Source organism: Carassius carassius, chromosome 25 (genome assembly GCF_963082965.1).
Source record: "Carassius carassius chromosome 25, fCarCar2.1, whole genome shotgun sequence".
Taxonomy (NCBI): Eukaryota; Metazoa; Chordata; class Actinopteri; order Cypriniformes; family Cyprinidae; genus Carassius; species Carassius carassius.
The window spans coordinates 2070048-2097733 of NC_081779.1; the positions used below are offsets into that span (position 1 = coordinate 2070048).

Below are 27686 nucleotides of genomic sequence, written 5' to 3' on the forward strand. Positions count from 1 at the left end.
GTGAGTAGAGGGTGACGTCACATGCAAAGGGTCTATATGCGTATTTGATAAAAGCTCTTGGGGAGGGCCAAGATGGCGTCATGGTGGATGGACGTGTAAAGTTGAGCTCTGGCGGTTGTGGTAGTAATGTCATTGATCAGGCATTTTAATTCTTCATTTATATTTGGTGATCTTCTATGTGAACACTTTTGCATTGACATTTGTTAAATGGGCAGAAGGAGACGAGTTTTCCCGAAAACTATGGATGTCGAGGTTGGCGCCGAAGTTGAGCTAGTCTCTGATACTTGCCTGGGCAACAGGTTCGCTGTGCTTTCTGATCTTCCAGTGTCGGGTGATACGAAACAGGATTTAAATTGTTGCTTAGCAACACCCTTTCCAGTGTCTCCTGCAAAAAGTCCTCCCTCTAAAAAGTCGAAAAAGAAGTCTGAAACAAGCAAAGATATCGTCGACATTTTGAAGGCCATTCAAGCTCTGTCTGCAAAACAAGATGCTACTTTCCAAAAGCTAATCTGCATTGAGAACTCGACTGATTCTACGACGAAAGCTGTTGACAACCTCTCTGTGGTAGTGCAGAAGCTTGCTTCTGATGTTAACGTGCACTCGGAGAAGATGTGCAAAATGGCCAGAGATATTGTAGAGCTTCAATCTTCAGACAAGGATGTCCAATCGTGGATTGAGCAGCTCGAACGATACAGTCGGCGTTGGTGTTTAAAGGTTCACAGGGTTCCTGAAACCAAGAATGAGGATCTACGTTCGGTTGTTAGGAACATTCTCGAACATGTGGCACCTGACATCGCTGGTAAGCTTAGCGACGCTCTTGACGTGATCCACCGAGTCGGAAGACGGGACCAGGTCTTTTCATGAAAACATATTTTTTTTTACCAAAATTATACAAATTCTGTTGATTGACCTTCATTTTTATAGAAAGTTAATGTTCTACTCTGAATATGGCTTTTTTAAAACAGTTATTTGTGATGCTATGCTATTTTAATGATAAGATTTAACTGTTGAAAGACTGAAAATGTTATTTTACCAGTAAAAGCCTTGCAATGTCTTTCTGCCAGTTTTAATAAATACTTATTTGCTACATCATTGACTTGTTTTTTATTCATTTGTAAATGTATTAAGATAGTGCTCATGATAATGCATTTATATCAGTATTTTATAGTTAACTGTTAAAATTACTCTTTAAAGCAGTTTCATTGTTAAATTATTACAACATCATACTCTATTTAGGGGTATTTACATGATTTTTTTGGCAACTTTTTTTGCCAGTTAAACACTGTAATTTAATGAAATCACAAAATATTGCTGTAAAATAAACTACTGGTAAAATTCAATGTTACTGTAAAAAATACTACAAACTACTGTATTTCACATACAGCAATTAACTGTAATTTGCTTTGCAGTAATATCCTGTAATCCATTTTACAGCAATTAACATAATCTTTACAGGATTTTATTGGCAACTTTTTTGCCAGTAAAATCCTGTAAATTCTACAGTACATTTTTTACAGTGTACATTATTTTATTTATTCCACTTGCAGGCCTTTAATGATGAGATCACAATCAATATTTATTTTATTTGCTTCAGTCTCTGCTCCCTATAGAAATTGGTCCAGTAGGGATATACTTGACATTTTTTGTTCCCAATCCTGGATACTGTCTCCTTAATGATAATTCGGAAATAAATCTAAAGCAAATTCAGCTCAAAATGGTATTTTTCGGGTTTACCTCTGCAAAGAATTGGTCCAGTAGGGAATTTATTCGAAAATTGCTTTTCCATAGGTCAATACCCAGTTTCCACTACACAAATAAAAACAATGTGTTCTAAATCGAGGGAAAAATCTGGGAAAAATCATGTAGTGTATTCCAGCATTTACAAGTGCATACTAGATGTACATTTGATCAATGAATGTTACCTGGTATTGCCAAGACAACATGTTTTATTCAAAAACTATAATAATAACAATAAAAAATAACAATAAGATTCAGCCAGTAGACTTTAACCATGACCACTAAAATGTAAAACACAATCGCAGTAATAACTTACAGTAGATCATGAGATGCTCTTTGAGGAATGAAAAATAAAAAAATGTACATCAAATGCTCACTTTGTTAGATTTTGCAGCAAAGACTACCCAGCGCTAGTTTGTGATAAAATGTCTATTTTATTATTATTATTATATTATTCGATTAAACAATTAAACTATGAATGAAAAATAATCTTAAAGGGTTAGTTCACCCAAAGATAAAAATTAGCCCATAAATTACTCACCCTCAGTGCATCCTTGGTGATTTTCTTCTTTCAGACAAATCCAGCTATATTAAAAATTCTGTGATCTTTCAAGCGGTTTAATGCCATTCATGCATCAGCCCAAAAGAAGTGAAATAAAAAGCCCCCATTCATAAAACAAAGTGTCTCACACGGCTCCATGGGGTGAACAAAGTCCTCCTGTAGTGAATCGATGTATTTTTGTAAGAAAAATAACTATATTTAAAATATAATAATATAATAATCAATTTAATGTAGCTTGTAATTACTGTTATACACAGAAGCAGTTCCAGGGAAATTATATATGAGGTCAGCTTTGCACATGTACCGCTCAGAAAAGCAGCGGAGGGATCAAAACAAAACAATGGTCACTAATTTGAAAATGAGGATTTGTAAAGAAGAATGTCAGAGGATTTCGATATAAGTCCAGAGGAGACTGGTTTTTCCTTTGCTAAAGTAAGTAAACTTTACTTCCTTTGCTCCTGTTATCAAACGTTGGTTTTCATGAGACTCATCGGCGCATACATATCGCTGAACTCGATACATCATGCTCCCGGAGGACTTTGTTCACCCCCCAGAGTCGTGTAAGCTTTTATGGAGGGGCGCTTTTTGTTTAACTTCTTTTGGACTGATGCATGCAGCACCCACTGAGTGGCATTAAACAGCTTGAAAGATCAAAGACAATTTTTTAAATTAGTCCGTCTGGATTCGTCTGAAAGATGAAAGTCATATTCACCTAGGATGCCTTGAGGGCGAGTAATTTATGGACAAATTTTTATTTTTGGGTAAACTAACCCTTTAAATCTAAACTATTTTTATAGATCCAAGTTCTAAAAAGATTCTAAATCTGCACCCCATAATAATCTCACTCTTTACCCTTTCTGTCAGTATATAAGCAGACATCAATAGCGAATGACAAACCACACTGTGTTTTGAATTCAACAATGTGTGGAGCGATATATCAGCCAAGTCAATTAATGGCATAGTGATAATTGAGTAAAGTTGTATATTTTTTAAAGGATCATATATAGACTACCCATCTCTTCCTTAATATTAAATGTCTGATTTTATGATCTTAAATGGGTTTCCTTGGTAGGACATATGATAAAATTTGACCTGTGTTGTACCTGGTAACAGCTGGACGCAAAGGCCAAAAATAGCATTAGTTTAGCATAGTATCATATCTAATAGCAATAAGTATTAGATAACACTAATACATCATTTCATAATTCACCAATGTCTGAATTTCATGTAATGCATTTCATGTGATCTTGACCCTCTGAAATGTTTCTCTCAAATCTCTCAAATTAGAAAAACAGCATAATTTCAACTGAGCATGAACAACATCATAAAACAGGGACTATCTTGAGGTTGTGAGAAAATGATGACAGAAAACAAAAAGCATTTTTTTGCAGAATTCAGTTGTCCATTCAGAATGAAGAGAAATGGAAACCCTGTTCACACCCCAGTCTGGTCTGTAGATCCATCAACAATGATCTCCTGATCAGACGCATCAGCACACACTGCACTGGTCATCGGTGTCTGCTGACTTATTGCACCGTAATCAGCACTATTTCTCCCCAGAGCTATGAAAGATTGTTCAGTATTAAATCCAATATAATGTTCTTGTAAACAGGTTTAAATTTATATATATATATATATATAGTACACACCAAACGTTTGGAAACATTACTATTTTTAATGTCTAGATAAACCCCAGGCTGCTGACTTCAAAACTCTGCTCTCCTCATTTGATCTCAAGCTAGTGTCTACTACAGCGACTCACAAATCAGGCAACCAACTGGACCTCATCTACACGCGCTGTTGCTCTGTGGACAACTCTTCAGTTGCTCCACTGCACACCTCAGACCACTTCCTCATTACTGCTAACCTAGCACTTACTCCTGAAGCAGCACACACTCCAACGCAGGTCACCTTTCGACGGAACCTACGCTCACTCTCTCCGGCTCGCCTATCTTCTGTGGTTTCATCCTCACTTCCTTCACTCTCTCAGTTTTCAGCTCTGGACCCGAACAGTGCTACGGACACTCTTTGCTCCACTCTAACATCTTGCTTGGACAACTTTTGCCCACTGTTGTCTAGACCAGCACGCACTGCCCCATCTGCCCCCTGGCTGTCTGAGGTTCTCCGTGAACATCGCTCTAAACTCAGGGCTGCTGAGAGGAAATGGCAGAAATCAAGAAACTCTAAAGACCTCAGTGTGTATCAGTCTCTTCTCTCTTCCTTCTCTGCAAATGTCTTCACGGATAAAACATCCTACTACCACAACAAAATTAACAGCTGTTGTGACGCTCGGACACTCTTCAAGACTTTCTCTTCTCTTCTTAATCCACCGCCACCACCTCCTCCATCGACTCTTACAGCGGACGACTTTGCAGTTTTCTTCACAAATAAGACAAGATCCATCAGCGACCAATTCTCCACACCGCAGACTGAGGACAACTTCACAATGACTGATGCACACTCTTTCTCTTCCTTCTCCCCACTCTCAGAGATGGACGTCTCCAAACTTCTCCTGTCCAATCATCCTACTACTTGTCCACTTGATCCGATCCCCACTCACCTCCTTCAAGCGATCTTCTTCAGTCATACCTTCGCTTACTCACGTTATTAACTCCTCTCTTCACTCTGGAACATTTCCCTCAGCATTCAAGCAGGCTCGGGTAAGCCCGCTGCTCAAGAAACCATCTCTAAATCCAGCGCTTCTTGAAAACTACAGACCGGTATCCCTTCTTCCATTTATTGCAAAGACACTTGAGTGAGCTGTGTTCAACCAGTTTTCTATGTTCCTTGTACAGAACAACCTCCTGGACAGCAACCAATCTGGCTTCAAAAGTGGCCACTCAACTGAGACTGCTCTGCTCTCGGTTACTTAAGCCCCGCGACTGGCAAGAGCAGCTTCAAAATCCTCGGTACTCATCTTACTGGACCTTTCTGCTGCTTTTGACACCATTAAACGCCAGATTCTCCTGTCCACCCTCAGAAAGGTGGGCATCTCTGGAACCGCACTCCTGTGGGTTAAGTCCTACCTCTCTGACAGATCCTTCAGTGTGTCTTGGAGGGGTGATGTTTTGAAGTCACAACAACTTGCTACTGGGGTTCCTCAAGGCTCAGTACTTGGACCACTTCTCTTCTCAATCTACATGACATCATTAGGATCTGTCATTCAGAAGCATGGCTTTTCTTATCACTGCTATGCTGATGACACTCAACTCTACCTCTCATTCCAACCAGATGACCCGACGGTAGCTGCTCGCATTTCAGCCTGTCTGAGTGACATCTCTAGCTGGATGAATGACCATCACCTTCAGCTTAACCTTACCAAGACAGAACTTCTGGTGGTTCCAGCTAACCCATCGTTTCATCATAACTTCTCTATACAGCTGGATTCGTCAACCATTACTCCTTCGAGGACAGCCAGAAACCTAGGAGTTGTGATGGATCATCAGTTAAGCTTCACAGACCACATTGCTACAACGACCCGGTCCTGCAGATTTGCCTTATACAACATTAGGAAGATTAGACCCTTCCTGTCAGAGCAAGCAACCCAACTTCTTGTCCAAGCTCTTGTTCTCTCCAGACTGGACTATTGTAATGCTCTTCTGGTTCTTCCTGCATGTACTGTCAAGTCTCTGCAATTGATCCAGAATGCAGCAGCGAGGGTTGTCTTCAATGAGCCAAAAAAAGCTCACGTTACTCCTCTCCTCATCAGGTTACACTGGCTACCAGTAGCCGCTCGCATCAAATTCAAGATACTGATGCTAGCCTACAAGACGACCACTGGCATGGCACCAACTTACCTAAACTCATTGGTTAAATCTTATGTGCCCTCCAGAAGTTTGCGCTCTGCAAGTGATCGACGCCTTGTGGTGCCATCCCAAAGAAGTTCAAAATCACTCTCACGGACCTTTTCCTGGACTGTGCCCAGCTGGTGGAATGACCTCCCAATCTCAATTCGTACAGCTGAGTCTTTACTCATCTTCAAGAAACATCTAAAGACTCATCTTTTTCGACAGCACTTAATCAACTAACACTAACACTTTTCCTTTTCTTGTCTTTTAATTTATTAAAAAATAAATAAAAAAAACCTTCCTATGCGTTCTATACTAGACTAACTGAGACTTGTCATGGCACTTGTATACTGTTGTTGTTCTCTTGTTGACCTGACTGCTTCTATTGTTCTCATTTGTAAGTCGCTTTGGATAAAAGCTTCTGCTAAATGATTAAATGTAAATGTAATGTTTTTGAAAGAAGTTTCTTCTGCTCATCAAGCCTGCATTTATTTGATCAAAAATACAGAAAAAAAATTAATATTGTGATATATTATTACAATTTAAAATAATTGTTTTTAAATTTATTATACTTTAAATTATAATTTATTTCTGTGATGCAAAGCTGAATCTTTAGGATCATTATCACATGATCCTTTAGAAATCATTCTAATATGATGATTCATTAACAAAGTTGGAAACAGTTCTGCTGCTTAATATTTTTTCAGAACATGTGATACTTTTTTAGGATAATTTGATGAATAAAAAGTAAAAAAAAGAAGCTATGTTTTTAAAATATAAATATTTTGTAATAACAATATACACTACTGGTCAGTAATTTGGGGTCAGTATTTTTTTTTCTTTTTTCTTTTTTAAATAAAATCAATACTTTTATTCAGCAAGGATGTGTTAAATTGATAAAAAGTGATAGTAAAGAAAATATATTATTAGAATTTTTTTTATTTTGAATAAATGCAGTTCTTTTTAACCTTTTATTGATCAAATATATTAGACAGCAGAACTGTTTCAACACTCATAATAAATCAGAATATTAGAATGATTTCTAAATGATCATGTGATCGACTGGATGTTACATGTGACACTGAAGGCTGGAGTAATGATGCTGAAAATTCAGCTTTGCATCACAGGAATAAATTATTTTTTTTAATATTCAAATAGAAAACTATTATTTTAAATTGTAACAATATTTCACAATATTACAGTTTTTTCTGTATTTTTGATCAAATAAATGTAGGCTTGACGAGCAGAAGAAACTTCTTTCAAAAACATTAAAAATAGTAATGTTTCCAAACTTTTGGTCTGTACTGTATATGTATGATGACCCTGGACCACAAAGACCAGTCATAGAGGTAATTTTTTTTTATTGAGATTTATATATTATATAAAACAATTTAAACAAATATTATTTCCATTGATGTCTGGTTTGTTAGGATAGGACAATATTTGGCTGAGATACAGCTATTTAAAAATCTGGAATCTGAAAGAGGTAAAACAGTCAAAATATTGAGAAAATCGCCTTTAAAGTTGTTCAAATGAATTATTAGCAATGCATATTACTAATGATAAAACGTTTTTTATAGATTTACAGTTGGAACAAAATATCTTCATGGAACCTGATCTTTACTTAATAATTATTTTTGGCATAAAAGAAATATTGATAATTTTGACACATACAGTGTTTTTTTTTTTTTTTTTTTGATTATTGCTATACCCCAGAGACTTAAGACTGGTTTTGTGCTCCAGGGTCACATATTTATTCACACTTCACATTTGTTTGATAAATGTTATGGATAATCATTCCTTGTTGTCTGTGTTGTCAAATTAAACTCAAATAATACAAAATCAAACCATCATAAAAAATCATGTTCACATATTTCTACTATCATACTTTCAAACTGTTCTTGCATTTAAAAATGTCATTGATCAACAAAGGTGTTTAATAACAAGATCTTTAAAGCTACTGTACACTCATCACTGAACATTTATAACTCACCATTTGACCCTTTCTTTTTGAATCTGTACACCGTGAAGGCTGCTGGTATTAGTATTAGAAGTACTAGAACTATAACAGGCCATGGAGGTGTTGTTTCACAGTTAAAACATTTTCCATCTGCAGAATGAAATATAAATAATTAAATAAAATCAAACTTAGTATTAGGCCAAACTTAAGACATTAGTATTTTCACCAACAAAAAATGGTTTTAAGTCAGTTATTTCTAATTTGCTGTAGTGCGCCGGTAGGAAATATCAGTTTACATTTCCAAACATTCTTTTTTCCATTAATTGTAATACAGTGAGATTTTTGTCTGACAGCAGCCAGTGCTCGACACAGAGATCGATCTCAGGATCATCCAGTTTGTCTGTGATTACATTAAGAAACAGAGGAAGACAAACCTGACACAGACTAAATAAGAACTGTGGCAATGTCTCCAAGATTCTTCAAGAAATCTAACTGCAAAGCTAGTGTATTGTAGTTTTAGGCACTCGTGTTAAAATGCTGTAAAGTGAGGATGCTGTCAAAAATAATGCCATAAATAGATTTTATTTATCAATTAATTACTATGAACAAAATCAAATCAAAATTTGGTGTGACCATCCTTTGCGTTTAAAACAGCTTGGTACACTTGCACATTGCATCCACAACTGGATATTTTGAATTTAAATGGATTTTCTTTGTTGTTGGTGGTGAAAATATTAATGGCCTTAGACTTTTAGACTTTTGCACAGTAGTGTCTGGGTGTAAATACAGGTGCGTCTCAATAAATTAGAGTGTCATGGAAAAGTTCATTTATTTCAGTAATTCAACTCAAATTGTGAAACTTGTGTATTAAATAAATTAATTGCACAGACTGAAGAAGTTTAAGTCTTTTGTTCTTTTAACTGTAATGGTTTTGTCTCACATTTAACAAACACACACCAATTCACTATCTTAACAAATTAGAATACTTCATAAGACCAATAAAAAAAAACATTTTATTGCAACATGAATTATTTACTTAACTAATTATGATGTGATATATGTGATATTTACCCCATTCTACTGACACTGGTTCTGTCAGACTGCTGTGAATGACCAGACAGTCATAAGATCCTCTGTGGTTTCTGTCGATCTTCACACTGGATCTCATCTGAAAGGTTTCATCATTATTGGGTCTGACTCCAGAAGATGTTTGGTTCTGAATATTAATTCTGTTCAATCTGATGTTCATCTCAATATCTCTGGGGTAGAAACCAGTGACCAGACAGATCAGAACCAGCTTACTGTGATCATCAGGAGCTTTCCTCGCAAACACACCAACATCTGGTGAATCTGGAGCGGAAAATAATAATGCAATTAGCAAATAAACATTAACAAAAACATTTCTGAACCTGTCCTCAACAGTTTAACATTTTTATTACACAGCTCTCAGAAGCAACATAGCAAGGTGGGTTTTTCCCTGATAACAACCACTTTGCAACAGTGAATATCACACACTCATCTGGGTATTTTGATGCCAGCACTTCATTCATTCACACTCAACTGTCTTGTGCCTTAGTTATCATCTCTGTTTACTGTAAAATAACTAAACTTCAGAATTAATAGCAGGTCTGCAGTAATATTGTTAAAGAATTTTGGTAAAAAAAAAATAAAAAAAAGCTGTGTAATTCGTCATTTAACTATGTAAATGTCCGTTTTTTTCTGAACTTACAAAGCTGCTTGTTAGGAACGGTTTCTTTTTGGATTTTTTGCATTTGAAGAGCAAATAAAACATGTTAACTCCAATCAATAATTTTTGTCTAATTATTTACTTATGTGTGAAGTAGCTGAGTAATGATAAGTGCTTTGAGTCGGGGTCCTGATCACCCTGTCGGGATGTACATTATCCCTGCTTAACTTGCTATTATTTATTTTTCACTGAATGATGATAAATTGGCTTGGATTTGAAACAGAATTAGACTAATGGAATTTTTTTAAGACAACCACACACAGTGACACACAGCTAATTTAAGGTGAACTGATCTGAGCTTACTCTTATTTGTGTTGTTAAATTTGGAGATCCAATCCATGCAGATCTTGAGGTATTGGTGCAGGACCTGTTTGCGTTCTGTCTGACGATCCCAATCCTTTTTTATTTCTTTTGCATTTGGACTTTTATCAATCCACTGCATAGTGTCATAATTAAAGGCCAAAATATCATTTCCATCAAATCCATATTCATCAAAGACAGGCAGACTCTTCACCGTTCCATTAGGTAATTTCTCCAGTTTACAGCCAATTATTCTCTGGAGTACATGGAGCTCTACAATCACAGAACAAATAGCTTGAGAAGCTTACAGGGAAGAGATATATTCAACAAGACAATTTCAGAACATGAAATCCTGATAATTGATAGGCTATAGGAAAAGCATAGGCTCACCAGAACACTGTGTGCAGTTTGACAGAATGTTTAGCTCATCTTTGTACCAGTCTCTAGGATCATATGGTTCTCCAGGAGCTTTGATCCCAGGAGGTTCAATCAGAATCACCCATAGAAAGTCTTCAGCTTCATTGTTGTAGTGTGATATCCGTCTGTCATCCAACACAGCCTCAGCAGTGAAATCTGGGAAAATCTCTGCTTTGCTCAGGACTGTAAATCTGTAGTAGAAATGGTGTCTCTCTGAAGAACGTAAAACACCAACAACAATTCAAACCCTTTTACTGGGACAACAAATGTCTTATGTACAGATGACAGAAATGCACTGATTACATTTTTTATTAAATCGCAGCCCTTTGCAATATGATAAGTGCACTAAGATAAATATTAATTGCAATTTTCCCAGACTCCCGCGGAACTCTCAGCAGATGCAGAGATTGAATTAAAAGCATTGACTGTAAACCGAGCCGCAGAAAACACCGATCACATCACAAGCTGATCACAAGCTTGGCTTTCAAACAAGAAGTGCAAACTCATCGTGAAGAGTGCAAACCAAATCGCCCTTTCGGTTTTGGTTAGTTTAGTTGGTTTATATAAATAACGTTACAGATCTGTTATGTTATTATGAGAAGTTTGCAAATATTTTCGGTTTATTATGAAACTATGGCGAAAAAAGACAGCATATATAACTGCTTCTCAATAAACAATTTAACTCTTACCTTGAAGCGCATCGATTAGACAAGGCTGAAGAATAAACCAACCTACGCCTATAAAGAAAAAGTTTCTAATAAACATTTTTTGCTGTTGTCCTATTTTAGTCGCACACCTTATTTCACGTCTCACAAGGCTCAGGTTGTGTCGCTTCATATGCTGTACAGCTAAGTGTTGGTCATATGTCGAAATGTCTTGTTTTCTATCTCAAAAAGAATTGGTTAGCAGATGTCATTTCCTGTTTATTTTGTTTATTGCAACCACATCAAAAGTTCTTGTACTGTCAATATACTGTACAAAGAGTTACAAATAACAAATAGTGCAAATGTATTTTACTATATGAACATGTAAGGTTTGGTTTATTAAATTATGGTAAGAGTTTGGGAAATGAGGCATACATTATTATTGTAACCTATTCTGTTTCTCGTCAGGTTATTCATTTTGAATCAGAATTAACTTACTGATGCTCAGGACCTAAAACTCTGAAAAAAAATTTTTATTCTATAAACACTTGCAAATGAATTCTTTTTTAAACTCTTTCTGAGTTAAAACGATGGTTAGAAACAAAATTTGTTTCCTTTGCATTATTTGAGAATTGAAAACAAAATCATTTTCTTAAATGTCGTTTTATACATAAATGCATTAAAATAGCCTACTTTTTTTCTTTTTTGGGGGGGGGGGGGTGGTAAATTACACTGAATAAAACAACGCTCATTATACTCAAACACGTAACCATAGCACAGTAAAGCCAAGGAAACTGTTTTTCACAATTCTTTTTTTAAAGCAAAAAAAACCCCATACATTAAGGGAAGTTTATGCAAGTGGCCACAGTGTTTAATAAAATGTGCTTGCCACTGTAAAAAAAGCTGCACAAGACAGACTTTACTTTACTTTACTTCTGTAATTTGACATATCTACTGACTTATTAGGACTGAATGTTGAAAAGTGTCTTTTGGAACATGGGATAGATTTTATTTTTTCCATAGACTTAAAATTTTGAATCTTAACAAGCCCAGAAACATGAATTAGTCAAATTTGAATTAGTATTAATTGAATTATATATTAATATAAAGAATGATGAACAGGTTCTTAATAATCAAAAGATCTTGGTTTGGTGACTAACAACATAGCATGTTATGAACTAGATTTGACCAAAAATCAATAAAGAACTCTGAAATGATAAACCTCACATTTGTCATGTGTTGGTGCTGTAAGTAGCAGAAGATGACGGAAAACTCCAAATAACCTATAATAATGGAACACAGGTGAACAGAATAAACTAATCAAGGGAACTAAAGAAAACTAGGTCACAGGAACATGTGTGATCAATTAAAACAAACTCAAAGTCCAAGAACAGAACAGAACCGTGTGAACATTCCAATCTTAAACTCATTTTAAGAGATGGATCAAAATCATAAATTATAGGCATTTTAGAGTTGAGATTTTTAGAATGCACATTAGTTTATTTTCCACATTCAGGTTAAGATTTACAACAACAAAAAAATCGATCTGATTTTCACATTGGTCTGTATTGATCTGTAACTCCACTGTCTGACAACAGGTGGCGCTGATGGAACAGCAGCAATAGAGCTGGTAGCCGCTAAAAACTAAGCAGGGCTGCTCTTTTAAACACTGCTTTATTAAGCAGAGAAAAGATGAAAAACACATTTTCTGAAGACTGTCAGTTCTCCCTCATGCATTTATAGAATTAAATAATTCATACATTCTTTCATTTAATTATTTCAGCACTCTGCCATCAATCATGCTTTCACACAAAACGAAATCTACACGTTGCGCCTTCGTGATTTGCTTAATGCTGAGCATTATTCATCTCAAGATTTACCACATATTCATAGATTAATTCTCAGTAAAGATGAAGTTATTAAGTCAGGAGCAAATGCAATTTCTCTTTTGTTCTTTAATATTAATAACGCAGACAGGAAGCTGCTCTCACTTTCAGACGAATGCATGGTTCTGACTGACACATCAGATTTTGTTAAGACTGCTTAGGAAGACATCAAAAATTGGAATTTTTAATAAATTTTGTGTGTATTTGGCCTTTAAAGGCCATGTTGCAGGTTAACCACCACTTTCGATTAATGGGTACATAAATCACTCAAGATATGTATATCATTTTTAAAATGTCTCAAAAATGGTCCTAAAGACCAGTTTTTTACGTTTTTGGTATTAACGTTTTTTTTTACGCAACTCTGTGATGACGTCACATTGGGGAGAAATCGAGGAAAGGTAGCCTCAGTCTAGTATGATGCCGCGTTCCAGACAACCCGTAACCCGTGTTTTTCCAACCTTAAACCCGTGAAAGTGCACTGGAACAGCAGTCAAACCCGTGACTTCCCACCCGTGAACTCGTGTCTCGTACTAGATTGATGTACTCCGAGTTCCGAGGTCACAGCACGCGAAACAACAATGGCAGCCCCTATGAATAATACTGCCTACGGATGCAGTGTTTATGCAAGTGGTACACGTTGAAGTGTCCTGGTGAGTTTCTATCATTTAGCATCACAGCAATGAGCGCTGGAGCTAGTCTACGAGCAGCAGTGCACAATAACGACACATATATTTTTTACTGTCATTGAATAGCAACGAGTGAAAAATCAACGTTTTCTTTATATCTAGTGGCAGTGATCATGACGTTAGTTCAGATAAGTACCTGTAACCTTTGTCATAGTGTCGTAGTACTGGTAAACTTTGTCTTTGTCATCTAGAAATAGAAGGCATCATGCTAGCTATATGGACGTTTCTAAGCGTTTATCTCTTCCTCCGGTGAAAATGTTGTTGCAAACATAGCCGCATGTCTGTCGCTGCGTTTGGCAGGTGCTTGTGTCGATATCTCTCTATCTGTCTGTTTATCTATCTATATATCTAGTCTATCTATCTACAACCCGAATTCCGGAAAAGTTGGGACGTTTTTTAAATTTTTATAAAATGAAAACTAAAGGAATTTCAAATCACATGAGCCAATATTTTATTCACAATAGAACATAGATAACGTAGCAAATGTTTAAACTGAGAAATTTTACACTTTTATCCACTTAATTAGCTCATTTAAGATTTAATGCCTGCTACAGGTCTCAAAAAAGTTGGCACGGGGGCAACAAATGGCTAAAAAAGCAAGCAGTTTTGAAAAGATTCAGCTGGGAGAACATCTAGTGATTAATTAAGTTAGTTGATATCAGGTCTGTAACATGATTAGCTATAAAAGCTTTGTCTTAGAGAAGCAGAGTCTCTCAGAAGTAAAGATGGGCAGAGGCTCTCCAATCTGTGAAAGACTGCGTAAAAAAATTGTGGAAAACTTTAAAAACAATGTTCCTCAACGTCAAATTGCAAAGGCTTTGCAAATCTCATCATCTACAGTGCATAACATCATCAAAAGATTCAGAGAAACTGGAGAAATCTCTGTGCGTAAGGGACAAGGCCGGAGACCTTTATTGGATGCCCGTGGTCTTCGGGCTCTCAGACGACACTGCATCACTCATCGGCATGATTGTGTCAATGACATTACTAAATGGGCCCAGGAATACTTTCAGAAACCACTGTCGGTAAACACAATCCGCCGTGCCATCAGCAGATGCCAACTAAAGCTCTATCATGCAAAAAGGAAGCCATATGTGAACATGGTCCAGAAGCGCCGTCGTGTCCTGTGGGCCAAGGCTCATTTAAAATGGACTATTTCAAAGTGGAATAGTGTTTTATGGTCAGACGAGTCCAAATTTGACATTCTTGTTGGAAATCACGGACGCCGTGTCCTCCGGGCTAAAGAGGAGGGAGACCTTCCAGCATGTTATCAGCGTTCAGTTCAAAAGCCAGCATCTCTGATGGTATGGGGGTGCATAAGTGCATACGGTATGGGCAGCTTGCATGTTTTGGAAGGCTCTGTGAATGCTGAAAGGTATATAAAGGTTTTAGAGCAACATATGCTTCCCTCCAAACAACGTCTATTTCAGGGAAGGCCTTGTTTATTTCAGCAGGACAATGCAAAACCACATACTGCAGCTATAACAACAGCATGGCTTCGTCGTAGAAGAGTCCGGGTGCTAACCTGGCCTGCCTGCAGTCCAGATCTTTCACCTATAGAGAACATTTGGCGCATCATTAAACGAAAAATATGTCAAAGACGACCACGAACTCTTCAGCAGCTGGAAATCTATATAAGGCAAGAATGGGACCAAATTCCAACAGCAAAACTCCAGCAACTCATAGCCTCAATGCCCAGACGTCTTCAAACTGTTTTGAAAAGAAAAGGAGATGCTACACCATGGTAAACATGCCCCGTCCCAACTATTTTGAGACCTGTAGCAGAAATCAAAATTGAAATGAGCTCATTTTGTGCATAAAATTGTAAACTTTCTCAGTTTAAACATTTGCTATGTTATGTATGTTCTATTGTGAATAAAATATTGGCTCATGTGATTTGAAAGTCTTTTAGTTTTCATTTTATTAAAATTTAAAAAACGTCCCAACTTTTCCGGAATTCGGGTTGTATATATATCTATGTATTTATCTATTTATCTATAATGTGCGCTATCTGAATACTCTCGTCTCTCTAGTCGCTCTCAAGGCGGGCTTTGGTAAATTCTCTCCCCAACGTGATGTGATGCAATGCATTGTGGGGGAAAGGAGACCACTGTAAGATTGTACCTACTTTTTCGTATTATATTCCGTTTTGTGATACCTAACAACATAAAATACAATGGATAACAGTTTAAATGTTTATTACCAACAAGCAAATTGCACAAATTCGTAAAAAAATTAACCCTGCAACACGGCCTTTAAGCTCTGTAATGGTGCGATGTCAGAGACGCGGCTCTCTCTCTGTGTGAGTACATAAACCTATCTGTTTTGTCCGGTAACAGAACAACTAGTCTACAAAATTGCCTTATATCCCAATCTTGTTAACAGCAAGTCTTGTCTGGTACTCAAAATACTCTTATTCATAAAGACAAAAAGCCCTTGAAACCATATTCTGACTTAACAACAATGGAAAATATAACATAAAAAACAATACTATACTCAAGTCACCTTTATTTGTATAGAACTTTATTTAATACTGAATGAGTCAAAGCAGCTTCACAATGTCAAACAGAAAAATAGTTTGTCAATAATGCAAAAAGACAAAAACAATCATTTTTTCCAGCTAAAGTCAGTTCATTAATTTAATGTCATTATCCAGTTCAACTCTCTTCCAATATAATATAATATAAAATGACTAATCAATACATTAATCATTAAATGGTAATTTACATTAATCATAAATGGTTAAAATTAGTATTATAAATGATCATCTGATTAATTAAAAAATGATTAAATGATTATAAAGGATGAATGATTGAATGATGAATATATAAATATAAAAGAAAGTAAAACAAATGTACAATGGATCTCTTGAACCAAAACACAGTCTGTCATGAGTTGTGGGTGGGATTTCAGGTATTCATTTATTTTTGCACTTATGTGGAAATCACACACTTAAAAAACTAAATAAAAACAAAGAAAACAACAGACAACACAGGACAGACTGCAATAACTGAATACATCAAGCATAAAGGTAGATAATAAAATTTGGTCTTGATTAAATATTCAGATTAGAGTGTGAAAAAACAACTTTTTTCAGTATGGAGCTGGATTTTAAGAATACGGTTTCTCTTCTGAATGAAAGAAACCTGTTCACATCTCAATCCATCATTACGGTTTGCTTGACCAAAGCAATTAACTGCCACATTGGGGTCTGTATCTGCAGTTTGTTTCAATATTTCTATCTCCCTTTGCATAAACATAATGGATGTGATGTGAAAATACCGGTGTGTGAAGGATGATAATACATAGTTCTCATCATAATAATATTCTCCTCCATTACAGTTGTAACTTCTCATGTTATGTTTCATGCTAGGTAACTGCTTATCGCTCCTCCACAACAGCAGTAACTTCCTATCGCATGTAGAAAAGACATAGCATATTAGAAAAACTTCATCTTGAGTACATACAGATATCATGTTCTCATAAATATGTTTATGTCAAGCTGCACTGATGTCAGACTTCACTTTCATTTGTTATAATCTTAGTAGTCTGTGTCCAAAATAAATGGTTTTATTTATTTATTATCAAATGGTTTTATCAAATAAAATCCAAATAATGAAAATCATCACAATTCTACTGATTCATGTATTTCTACTGTCACACAGTATATACTTTCAAACCGTCTCTGCACCATACATCTTAAAATGTCTCTTACACAAAAGATTAAAAGCAGCAGTGATCATTCTAAATATGTATAACTCACCTTTTGACCATTTATATATGCAGAAGCAAATCCCAATGAGAATTACAAAAGGTATTAATAGTATTATTAAAACAAACCACTGAGATTCTGTTTCACAGTTAAAACATGTTCCATCTGCAAATTACATTTTTTTTTAAACAGTTTTTTTTCTATCAACATTATGAACTGTTGAATGGAGTTGAAGCACATTGTGACCAGCAACATGAATTATTTACTTAACTAATTATGATGTGATATTTACCCCAGTCTACTGACACTGGTTCTGTCAGACTGCTGTGAATGACCAGACAGTCATAAGATCCTCTGTGGTTTCTGTCGATCTTCACACTGGATGTCATCTGAAAGGTTTCATCATTATTGTGTCTGACTCCAGAAGATGTTTGGTTCTGAATATTAATTCTGTTCAATCTGATGTTCATCTCAATATCTCTGGGGTAGAAACCAGTGACCAGACAGATCAGAACCAGCTTACTGTGATCATCAGGAGCTTTCCTCGCAAACACACCAACATCTGGTGAATCTGGATAAAAAGGTTTTACAAACATCCTCAAAACAATTCTGTTTTTTTTTTGTGTATTGAAATTTTTTTTGAGGGGGGGGGGGGTTGTATTCTACATAAGATTGCAAGTCAAATGCATTCTGAAAGACATGAGTATAAGAAGACATCCAATCTAGCAATCCAATAAGTCAAACTGCAATCCAGATGAAGATTCATTGATCTGCATGAAGCATCAGATTTCCTGATGCAAACACACTATAACATCTAAGAAGTATAGAGAAAACTCCTGCATGTGTGAAGCAAACTGTCCCTGTGTTTTATGATCAAGGACCCTTATTTTGATATTCTGTTGTGTTGCTCTTTGTGCGCTTCATTTGCTGTTTAGTTCCGGTTTCCTTAATTACCCTCGTTAGTCACCATAGCAACTCATTACTTACACCTGATCTTTGTTAGCCTGTGTAGGCAATATATAAGTCTGTTTGGTCCTCTTTAGTTGATTGTTGTCTTTGCATCTCTTCTGTAAAACTATGGCATTTTTTGGGGTTTTATGTTGCATGATTGGACTTTGTCATCCCTGTTGAATTTTATATTTAGACTATTTTCACTTGCATTTCAATAAACTACTGTGATTTAGATGCACACCTCTCCTTTTCTCGGTGCAATTGAAACACAAACCTTCAACCTTTACCAATTCAAGAAAACATATTATTGCTGTGAACGGTGCCAGATTTAGATGCAGAACCATAAAGTTCAATAAAAGACTATTCAATAGAAGAATATTCTGAACCTGTCCTCAGAAGTTTTACATTTAAATCTTTAGTGTTAGATCTTCACTGATGAACTGTATAGAAGCAACCTCCTGGAGTTATTTTGTCAATATCACTCACATGTTGAGTTATGTGTTCATTCCATAGGCGTAATGGAATTTCTTCTGTACAAACTTTATTTTCTATTATTTACCCCTAAACCTACCCCTCACACAAAACTTTATTCTATACGATTTATAAGCCCTTTTCCTCATAGGGACAAAAAAAAAGTCCCCACAAGGATTTCAGATATTGCCAACATTTTGTCAACTATAACAGAGTATACCTGAACTAAACCACACACAGAATCTAAATAAAGTGATCTGATTAAAACATACTCTCATGTGTGTTGTTAAACGTGGAGATCCAGTCCATGCATTTCTCAACATAATTCTTGATGAACCGGTTTCGTTCTGTCTGAAGATCCCATTTATTTTTGGTTTCTTTGGCTTTGGGAGTTTTATCAATCCACAGCATGGTGTCATAATCAAAGGCAATAAAATCTTCTCCATCAAATCCATATTCATCAAAGGCTCTTAAGCTCGACGCTGTTCCATTAGGAAATTTCTCCATTTCACAACCAATCATTCTCTGAAACGTATGGAGCTCTACAATCACAGAGTAACAGTGATTTAACAGAATCTTACATTTTATAACAGGTCTGATAATTAATAAGAGTAAAACATTAAACTTACCAGAACACTGCGTGCAGTTTGACAGAATGTATAGCTGATGTTTGTACCAGTTAGAGTCACATAGCTGTACAAAAGCATCAGTACCGTCATCTGCAGTCAGAATCAGTCTTATCAAGTCTGGAACTTCATTACTGTCGTCTGAGATCCGTCTGACATCTACCACACCAACAGCACTGAGCTCAGGTATTATATCTGCTTTGGTCCAGGCTGTAAACATGTAGTGCAGGTAATGTCTCTCTGAGGAACATAAACAACACAAACAATAAAAACTGTGGTTTAACTGGCAAGTGACAAAACATAAAAAGAACCGAAGAAACACTTATCTTGGAAAAAGTTTCCAGTTCCTGTTCCAACATGTGATCATCATGTGCTTCATGTGTCTGTTCTAATGATTAGTTTCATTTGTTAGTTGTTGTTGCATTTTGATAAGGTTTAGATAACAGTGCCCTTTACATTTCAATCATATGTTAGCTGTAATTTTACTAAGTAATATAGAGTTATTAAAATCAGTCAATTCAAGGGACAGGTGGCACTGCAATATGCATGTATGCATTTTTCTGTTTCACTATATTTCTTATTGTAAATAGGGTTGCCAACTACATAGAAGGAATATATATATATATATATATATATATATTAGACACACACACACACAAATTATATATATATATATATATATATATATATGCAATCTACCTCATGAACAGTTTAATGTTCTCCCACTGTGCAATACTATTTTATTCTATTCATATTATACAGTATTTTATATAGCACACCTGTACATATTTATCCTTTGTGTTTGTGCCTGCATGTGTGTGTGTGTGTGTGTGCGCGCTTTATTTATATTTACACGTGTGTATTTTATTCACATTTTTTGTTATGTGTGTTGTTGTTGTCTCTGTTTACTGGAAGCTTGTGACACTCAAACAAATTCCTTGTATGTGCAAACATACTTGGCAATAAATCTCTGACTTCTGATGTGGGTGTGTTTAATAGTCTATACAGTAGTCTGACTACAGTATATATGTAAATGCATATTTCTCAATTAAAGAGAATTTATAGAATAAATTTGGACTGCTTTGGCTGCTTGACTTTGCTGTACAACCATACTAAAATAAAGACGGGAGAGTGAACTATAGGCCTATAGACTGCAATGAAATGTGAAAAAAGAGAAAACATAACAATAAGAGATTCTACCAGACTAAAAGCTGCTTTTTCTTCTTTATTTTCATCTTGTCTTCCCGTACAAATATCTAAACATTATTAAATCAAGATGCATTTACTTGAGAAGCAAAATGGCTTAAGATAGTGTTTTCCCAAGCTGAAATGTGGGCGATCCGCTTTAAATAAGAGCAAACTGACTCTTTATTAACGGCACAAAGCCCTTCGACGTTAGTTCGGTTGAAAAAGCAATGGAGCAAAACATTAGACCAGTTATGTTATCACGAAAAGTGTAAACATATTTCAGGTTTATGAAACCGCGTAATGAGTATTTTAAATAGATATATCACCGCTTCTCAGCTGCAGATCAGAAGTAAATAGATGAACTTACCTAGTTTGCCTTGATGCGCATCGCTTAGACAAGGATGATAAATAAGACAAAGCGTTAATATATAGACAAATATAAGAAAAGAACGAGGGAACCATTTGGCCATTATAGGAGCCTTCTAAACGCATCTCTGGCTGTGCTTCATTTCAGGTCAAATTGAAACTGCAGAGACGCCGTCGCATTTAATTGGTCGGAAAAGTTAAAAATCAAGGCGGGTCATAATACTATTGGCCAGGGGCGTAGATTACTTTTAATATCACGGAAATTCGTCCCCCTCAATTTTTCAGTCAAATGTGTTCGCATAGAGGTTTTCAAGAGCTGGTGTGAATAAATAAAGATTTAAACTCAAAGAGACAGGATAGTCTGCGCATAACCTGATATTTTAAAATCACAGAGCGCTAAACTCTCCTGCAGTGTGTGTTTCATTCATACTCGAAGCCGGTGCGCGCTCTCGCGCAGTAAGTCATAACAGGAAACTCCTAATATGGGCAACAGCCTCCAGAGATCGCTGTATGAAAACAGTTGTTTTGACAGAAGAACTGAAACTTATGGAAGCACAAAGACATTAATATACGATTGCGACAATATATGGTTTTTCAAGTCATCTCCAGCAGGTGATAAATACAGTATATGAACAAAACAGTGCTAATTGACATAGATTTATTACAGTATACAAACTATTCTGCCTTATTATGTGATAAATACGTGTTTGTATAAAAAAAATATTATTTGTTATTGACCAGCAGTTATAGATTAAGCCAATTTAAAGCTAGAAATTAGAGAATAATTAAAGTTGCCTATAGTATCCACTACCAGTCAAGTCTCTTCTGTTCACCAAGCCTGCATTTATTTGATCCAAAGTACAGCAAAACAGTAAACTGAAATATTTTTACTAGACTATTTAAAATAACTGTTTTCTATCTGAATATATTTCAAAATGTAATTTGAGATTTTAAAGTTTGCTTTTTTTTAATGATATACTGTATAATGTTGCAAAGGCTTTTTATTTCACATAAATGCTGATTTTTGGATCCTTATTCATCAAAGAATGTTGAAAAAAAATTACTCATGTTTTAAATATTGATAATCAGCAAATCAGCATATTAGAATGATTTGATTTCTTAAGGATGTGACACTAAAGACTGGAGTATGCTGAAAATTCACCTTTGATCACAGGAATAAATAACATTTTAAAATATATTCAAATAGAAAATAGTTATTTTAAATAGTAAAAATATTTCACAATATTACTGTTTTGCTGTACTTTGGATCAAATAAAGGCAGGCTTGATGAGCAGAAGAGACTTCTTTAAAAAACATTACAAAATGTAAAAAATATCATATCACTCACGCTCAAGATATTTATTTCTGATATTGCACACTGAACACAACACATTTTCAAAACAGCACTGTACAGTAGATACTGTCATTTAAGATTGACACAAAATCAAGCTTTGATTAGAAACAAATCATAGATTCAATGCTTTACCAATGTGGATTACATGTATAAAGGTTATAAAACTATAAAAGTTGTTTTTAATATAATTATTCAGTACTTTGCACCTTGTGTGTGCTTGCTTTTTTGTCATTATAAAACAAATATGATGAGCTCTGAGGTTTTCCAGAGCAATGAAATGCAATTATGTCATGACAAAATTATTTATCAGAAAATGCACATATCACTCCAGAATGAAAGACAAAATAAAAATTAGTTTAAGATAAGTGATAATTTGCATTGTCTGCATTGATAATATGCATTACAGAAGTCATTGTTAGTTTGACTTTCTGACAGACATTGATCTGTTTGACTCAACCAATGGCATGAGTTTGGGGGCGGGACTACATGTATTTGTCCAACCAATGACAGAAAAGATGAGACTTCAGGTTTGAAAAAGTTTTCCCAGTGCTGCAGAAATCACACACTTCATCTTTAATAAATCAACACACAACACAAGACAGACTACAACAATATGAATACAGCTCAGTGACCAGAAACAGTTGAGTGTGAATTTCTTAATTTGCTTCCATTGCTCTATTGATCCTCTTAGATTTAGATTTCACTTATTTAACCTTGTTAAAGAGCTGTAAGGATCTATACTTTGTAAGCACACCAAAAAATACAAGTTCAAGGATTTGAAAACAACATTTACAAAAGAGAGAGAGAGAGAGAGAGAGAGAGAGAGACCTGCCATTCATTTACTGATGATTGATTGATTGACAGATGTGGTCACTAATGTTTTGTTGTGAGTTCTCAGTTTATATTCTCAAATCTGTGAAAGAGTTAACTGTTAACGACGAATTTACATAATTCAACGGCTGGACTTTTCCTCAACATATAAAATAACCTTATAACACATTACAACAAAACCTTTCATAATAACGAAAGTGAAAGTGTGAATTCATCAATTCTCCAGTGAGGCGCAGCAATGCGCTTAAAAACACCCGGAAGTGGCGATAGAAACTTTCACTTTAAAGCAGATACGCAGATCCAAAATGGACAAAAAAAAATATTTGATAGGCTTTAGTTTGTAAACATTTTCTGTATAGAATGATTTTGTTTGTTGTTTTATTGTTCTACTGTTTTCTCAGCGTTGCACAGCAAGGTAAGAACATGGTTCAGTTTCAGGAGAACCTGTAAATATATCGACCGACAAACTGTAGTCACTAACAAACATACTATAAATAAAATTATATATTACTTTCACTAAAATAGCTGAAAAAAAACAATGCTGCAAATAGAATTATTTTTCTTACTATTTATTTATCTGTCTGTGACCTATGATTGTTCAAACCAGATGTGACGTTTCTGGTCTAGCATTATTAATCTGTAGGCTAAGAACATTTAAAACGAATCATGTAAGCTAATTATAACTGGGAAATTTGTTGTTATATTGCTTAAACGTAAACTTAGAACTTAAATTTGAAACTGTTAGTTATTTCTTTCTTTCCTGCTCAAGATGAGAACGTTTTGATTATTGCAGCTACATTGTTTTTTTTGGTAAATAATGCTTTTAAGTGAAATATTAAAACAGTATAGTTTCAGGAGTAAAACCCTGAACAAAAACAGTATTTTTATTTTCTGTCACATGGCCTCACATGTATCTAAATGTAAAAATACAATGCATGATAAACGTATTTTTTGTTTTTATTTTTTAATTATTGATTGATTGATTGATTGATTGATTGTCCAGACCTCTGCTTGGCAGAAAATATAGAGGTCTCACCTTTTGGAACTTTAATTGAATATCCCTGACTTATATCCCAAATAAATACTTTATTTGTATGGTTTTATCTGTGTAACATATTTCCTTATATGCCATGGTAGATGTTAAAAAAAAATTGAACATGTTAATGGGTTAAAGCATAGCCTATAAGTAACAGGCTAACCTTACAACTTTTATCCAATAAACAACTTCCTAAATAAGATTTCATTACATAGAATTTTATTCTGAATAGGATTATTTTGTAGTTAGCATTAAATCACTTGAGACTTGTGACCAAAGACTCCAGACTTGACTCAGACTCGAGTGATAAAGACTTTTGAACAGTGCACTGACATCTGAGAGAAAAGTCCGAAGGGACTGTCTAAAAAGTGCGAAACGTGAAAGATTTTCATAATAAAATGCTCAATAAGTTCACAGTAACAAATTCACTTAAACACATCACTGCTCTCCTGCTGGTTATACTACAAGACATATTTTGAAAGAAATTGCTTTGACACATTTTTTTATTTTTTATTATGACAAACAGTTGACAACTTCACTGTACTTTCAACAAATTCAATTCACACATCACTGCTCTCCTGCTGGTTAGACTATAAAACTTATTTAGAAAGTAATAGCTTTTACATATTTTTATGATTATTTAATATATTTTAATATATTTAAAATGAACTTAACTATTTTACAATAATCGTGGAACAAATAACACTAGTATACATTATTTAACACATTTACTTGTTTGCACATATCACAAACCTGTACATATATAATTGTCTATATTACATATTGCTTTATTTGTACATTGTCTGTTTTGTATATTTTTATATTTTTCTTTTATCTTTGTCCTGTCTTGTCACTGTCCTTCTGTTTCACTAATACAAATTTCTTGTATGTGTAAACGCAATAAAACGCAGTGAATTTATCATTAATTAAAAATTATAAAATCATCCAAAAGCGTTTTTTCAAAATAAGTGGTGTAGTCTAACCAGCAGGAGAGTAGTGATGTCTGAACTGGATTTGTTGAAAGTACAGTGTGTTACAGTAAAGTTAATAACTATTTTTCATAATAAAAAAAATCATAAAATATGTCAAAACAATTACTTTCAAAATAAGTCTAATAGTATAACAGGCAGGAGAGCAGAGATTCGTTGAAGTGAATTTGGTGTCACTACAGTGTGATACTGTGAAGTTATTGAATATTTTATTAGTGACATTTTTCGCGTTTCGCACTTTGCAGACGGTCCCTTCGGGGATATTATTATATATATATATTTTTTTTTTAATTCTTAAAAAACATCATTATTTTATCTAAAAAAAATAAAAAAAAATAAAAAAAAAAATATATATATATATATATATATATATATATATATATATATATATATTGCATTATTATTATTATTTTTTTTTAAATAAAATAATGGCATTTTTTTAAGAATAAAAAATAATCTGTTTTTAGAGTTTGACAATAAATACATCGCCACGAACCATGCTAGGTAACAATAAACATTAACGGTCAGTTTATTCACCTGTTTCTCGTTGTTTTTCATTAAAATTCATTAAAGTAAATAGTGTAAATTACATCGCTAATGTCGTAGAATTGCAAGTTGTAACGCAGTGTTACAACAGTGTTGGGGAGTAACTAGTTACATGTAACTGCGTTAATTTAATTACAGAATAAACGAAACCATAATCGGTTACCATTACTAAGAAAAAAATTTGTAATTAAATTACAGTTAGGCTACTTATGAAAATATTAAGATTTTAAGATAAGAGAGAATAGAGTGGACTGTGGAAGCGCACAGCTGGGGCAGAGAAGCGACTCTTCTGTTCAGGGTTTCAGGTGCAGGTCAGTTTCATCTGTAAAGATGCTATTGTAGTTTTGTTTTTGTTTACTTAGTCAAGCAGCAGCAGCACATTGCTCACACTCACTCAAAATACTGTATAAACGACATCAATATTATCTATTGTAATGTTACAGTAGTAATTTAGCAGACAAATAATACTATTTTATAATAGGTTGCAGGCAACAACACAACCCTTACAAAAATTAACATGATTTTAATATAAATCCAAAAAACAATGGTTTCTATTGTTAAACCATGGTAACCACAAATTAACCATGGTTTTTGCTACACTAATCATAGTTTAGTTAGTCAATAAATGCAAATGGTAATCCAGCTGAAAAAAAGAAACCTTGGTTACTTTTACATGGTTAATTTTTTTAAGGGACAAACAAGACTCATGTTCAGAATTAGGATTTTTGTGTAAACATATTGTAGTGATAATGATAATAATTTTGACATGTAGGCAATTTGGAAAGTATAGTTTGTTAAATCTTGAGTATTTAAGTCACGAGAGAGAAAGATATCAGGGCAAAATAAAGAGACTGAAAAGAAAAAAGGAAGTGAAGGTGCAGAGAGAACTTTTAATTATTTTGCATGTTCCCAACCTAAGGATTTAAAACTTTAAGTGACGTCCATACAAAAAAAAATAAATACAAAAAAAATAAAAAAAACAAAGGTTCACTGTAAAAAATGAATCATGGGTCTTGTAATTTTCATCAAAGAAATTAAGGTGATAATTAAAAATAATGTGTGGATTTCATTAAAGAAATTGTGATTCAGTGTTGTATAGAAAATAATGAGGACTTTTTACTAATAAAACCAAGAGATGCGTTTTCCTCATTTTGTTTTAGGAGACTTAAGCAGTTTTGGTGCTTGAATTGGGGAACTGATTAAACTAAAATAATTAAAGAAAGAAGGCTGCCTATTTAATTTAAGTGAATTAGCTCAATTTTGCAGTTTTATTTTAAAGGTTATTTGTTTATTGTTAGTTCCCAGCATGCTTTGCATATGGCTGGATATGGAGAGTAAACTTTGAAATTAAATGCTACTTTATGTTTTTGAGTGAAGGGAGGCATCTATTAATGTTTAATGTTCAGTTATGTTTGACATTTGTAAGAGTTTCTGTCACATCGAAGTTTCTATTGCAGAGTGCAATCGTTACCACTGTGCAGAAGAGTAGAGCTTGTGGGTTTGGATACTACTCTTCTAAGGCATTAAACCTTGTTTAATGAGCAGTAGCCTTGCTAGTGCTAGTGCAGTACTTTCCAGTATTTCTCAAGTATTTTCCTATTTGAGCTGATTGGCTGTATACAGTCTTGTAAATGTATAAAATAACAAAATACAAACAGATCTCATTTAAAATCACAGACTTTTGAGAATAAAGCTAAAATAAATGAGCACGTTTCCCTAATTATATTAAATTTATTGTGCCATAGACTAAATAATTTAGGAATTTTTACTTAATTTATTTGGGTAAATTTCACTAAAAAAAAACAACCTTAAAATCTACTCAAATATAATACGTGTAACATTGTTACCATAATTTTTTTAAGCAGATAGCATGTAATATTTTTTACAGT

The 27686-nt window shown here is 34.5% G+C and overlaps 1 protein-coding gene across 1 annotated transcript; it reads right to left on the minus strand.

The window, feature by feature from the left end:
• Positions 1-3733: 3733 nt before the first annotated feature.
• LOC132104831 (uncharacterized) lies at positions 3734-21311 on the minus strand. Its single transcript, XM_059510363.1, has 9 exons — positions 21043-21311; positions 19491-19727; positions 19134-19403; positions 17732-18010; positions 17491-17604; positions 10485-10724; positions 10098-10367; positions 9119-9397; positions 3734-3861 (listed from the first exon to the last, which is right to left on the minus strand). The coding sequence occupies exons 1-9, from the start codon at positions 21143-21145 to the stop codon at positions 3734-3736; spliced, it is 1920 nt and encodes a 639-aa protein (XP_059366346.1). The 5' UTR covers positions 21146-21311.
• Positions 21312-27686: the final 6375 nt, after the last annotated feature.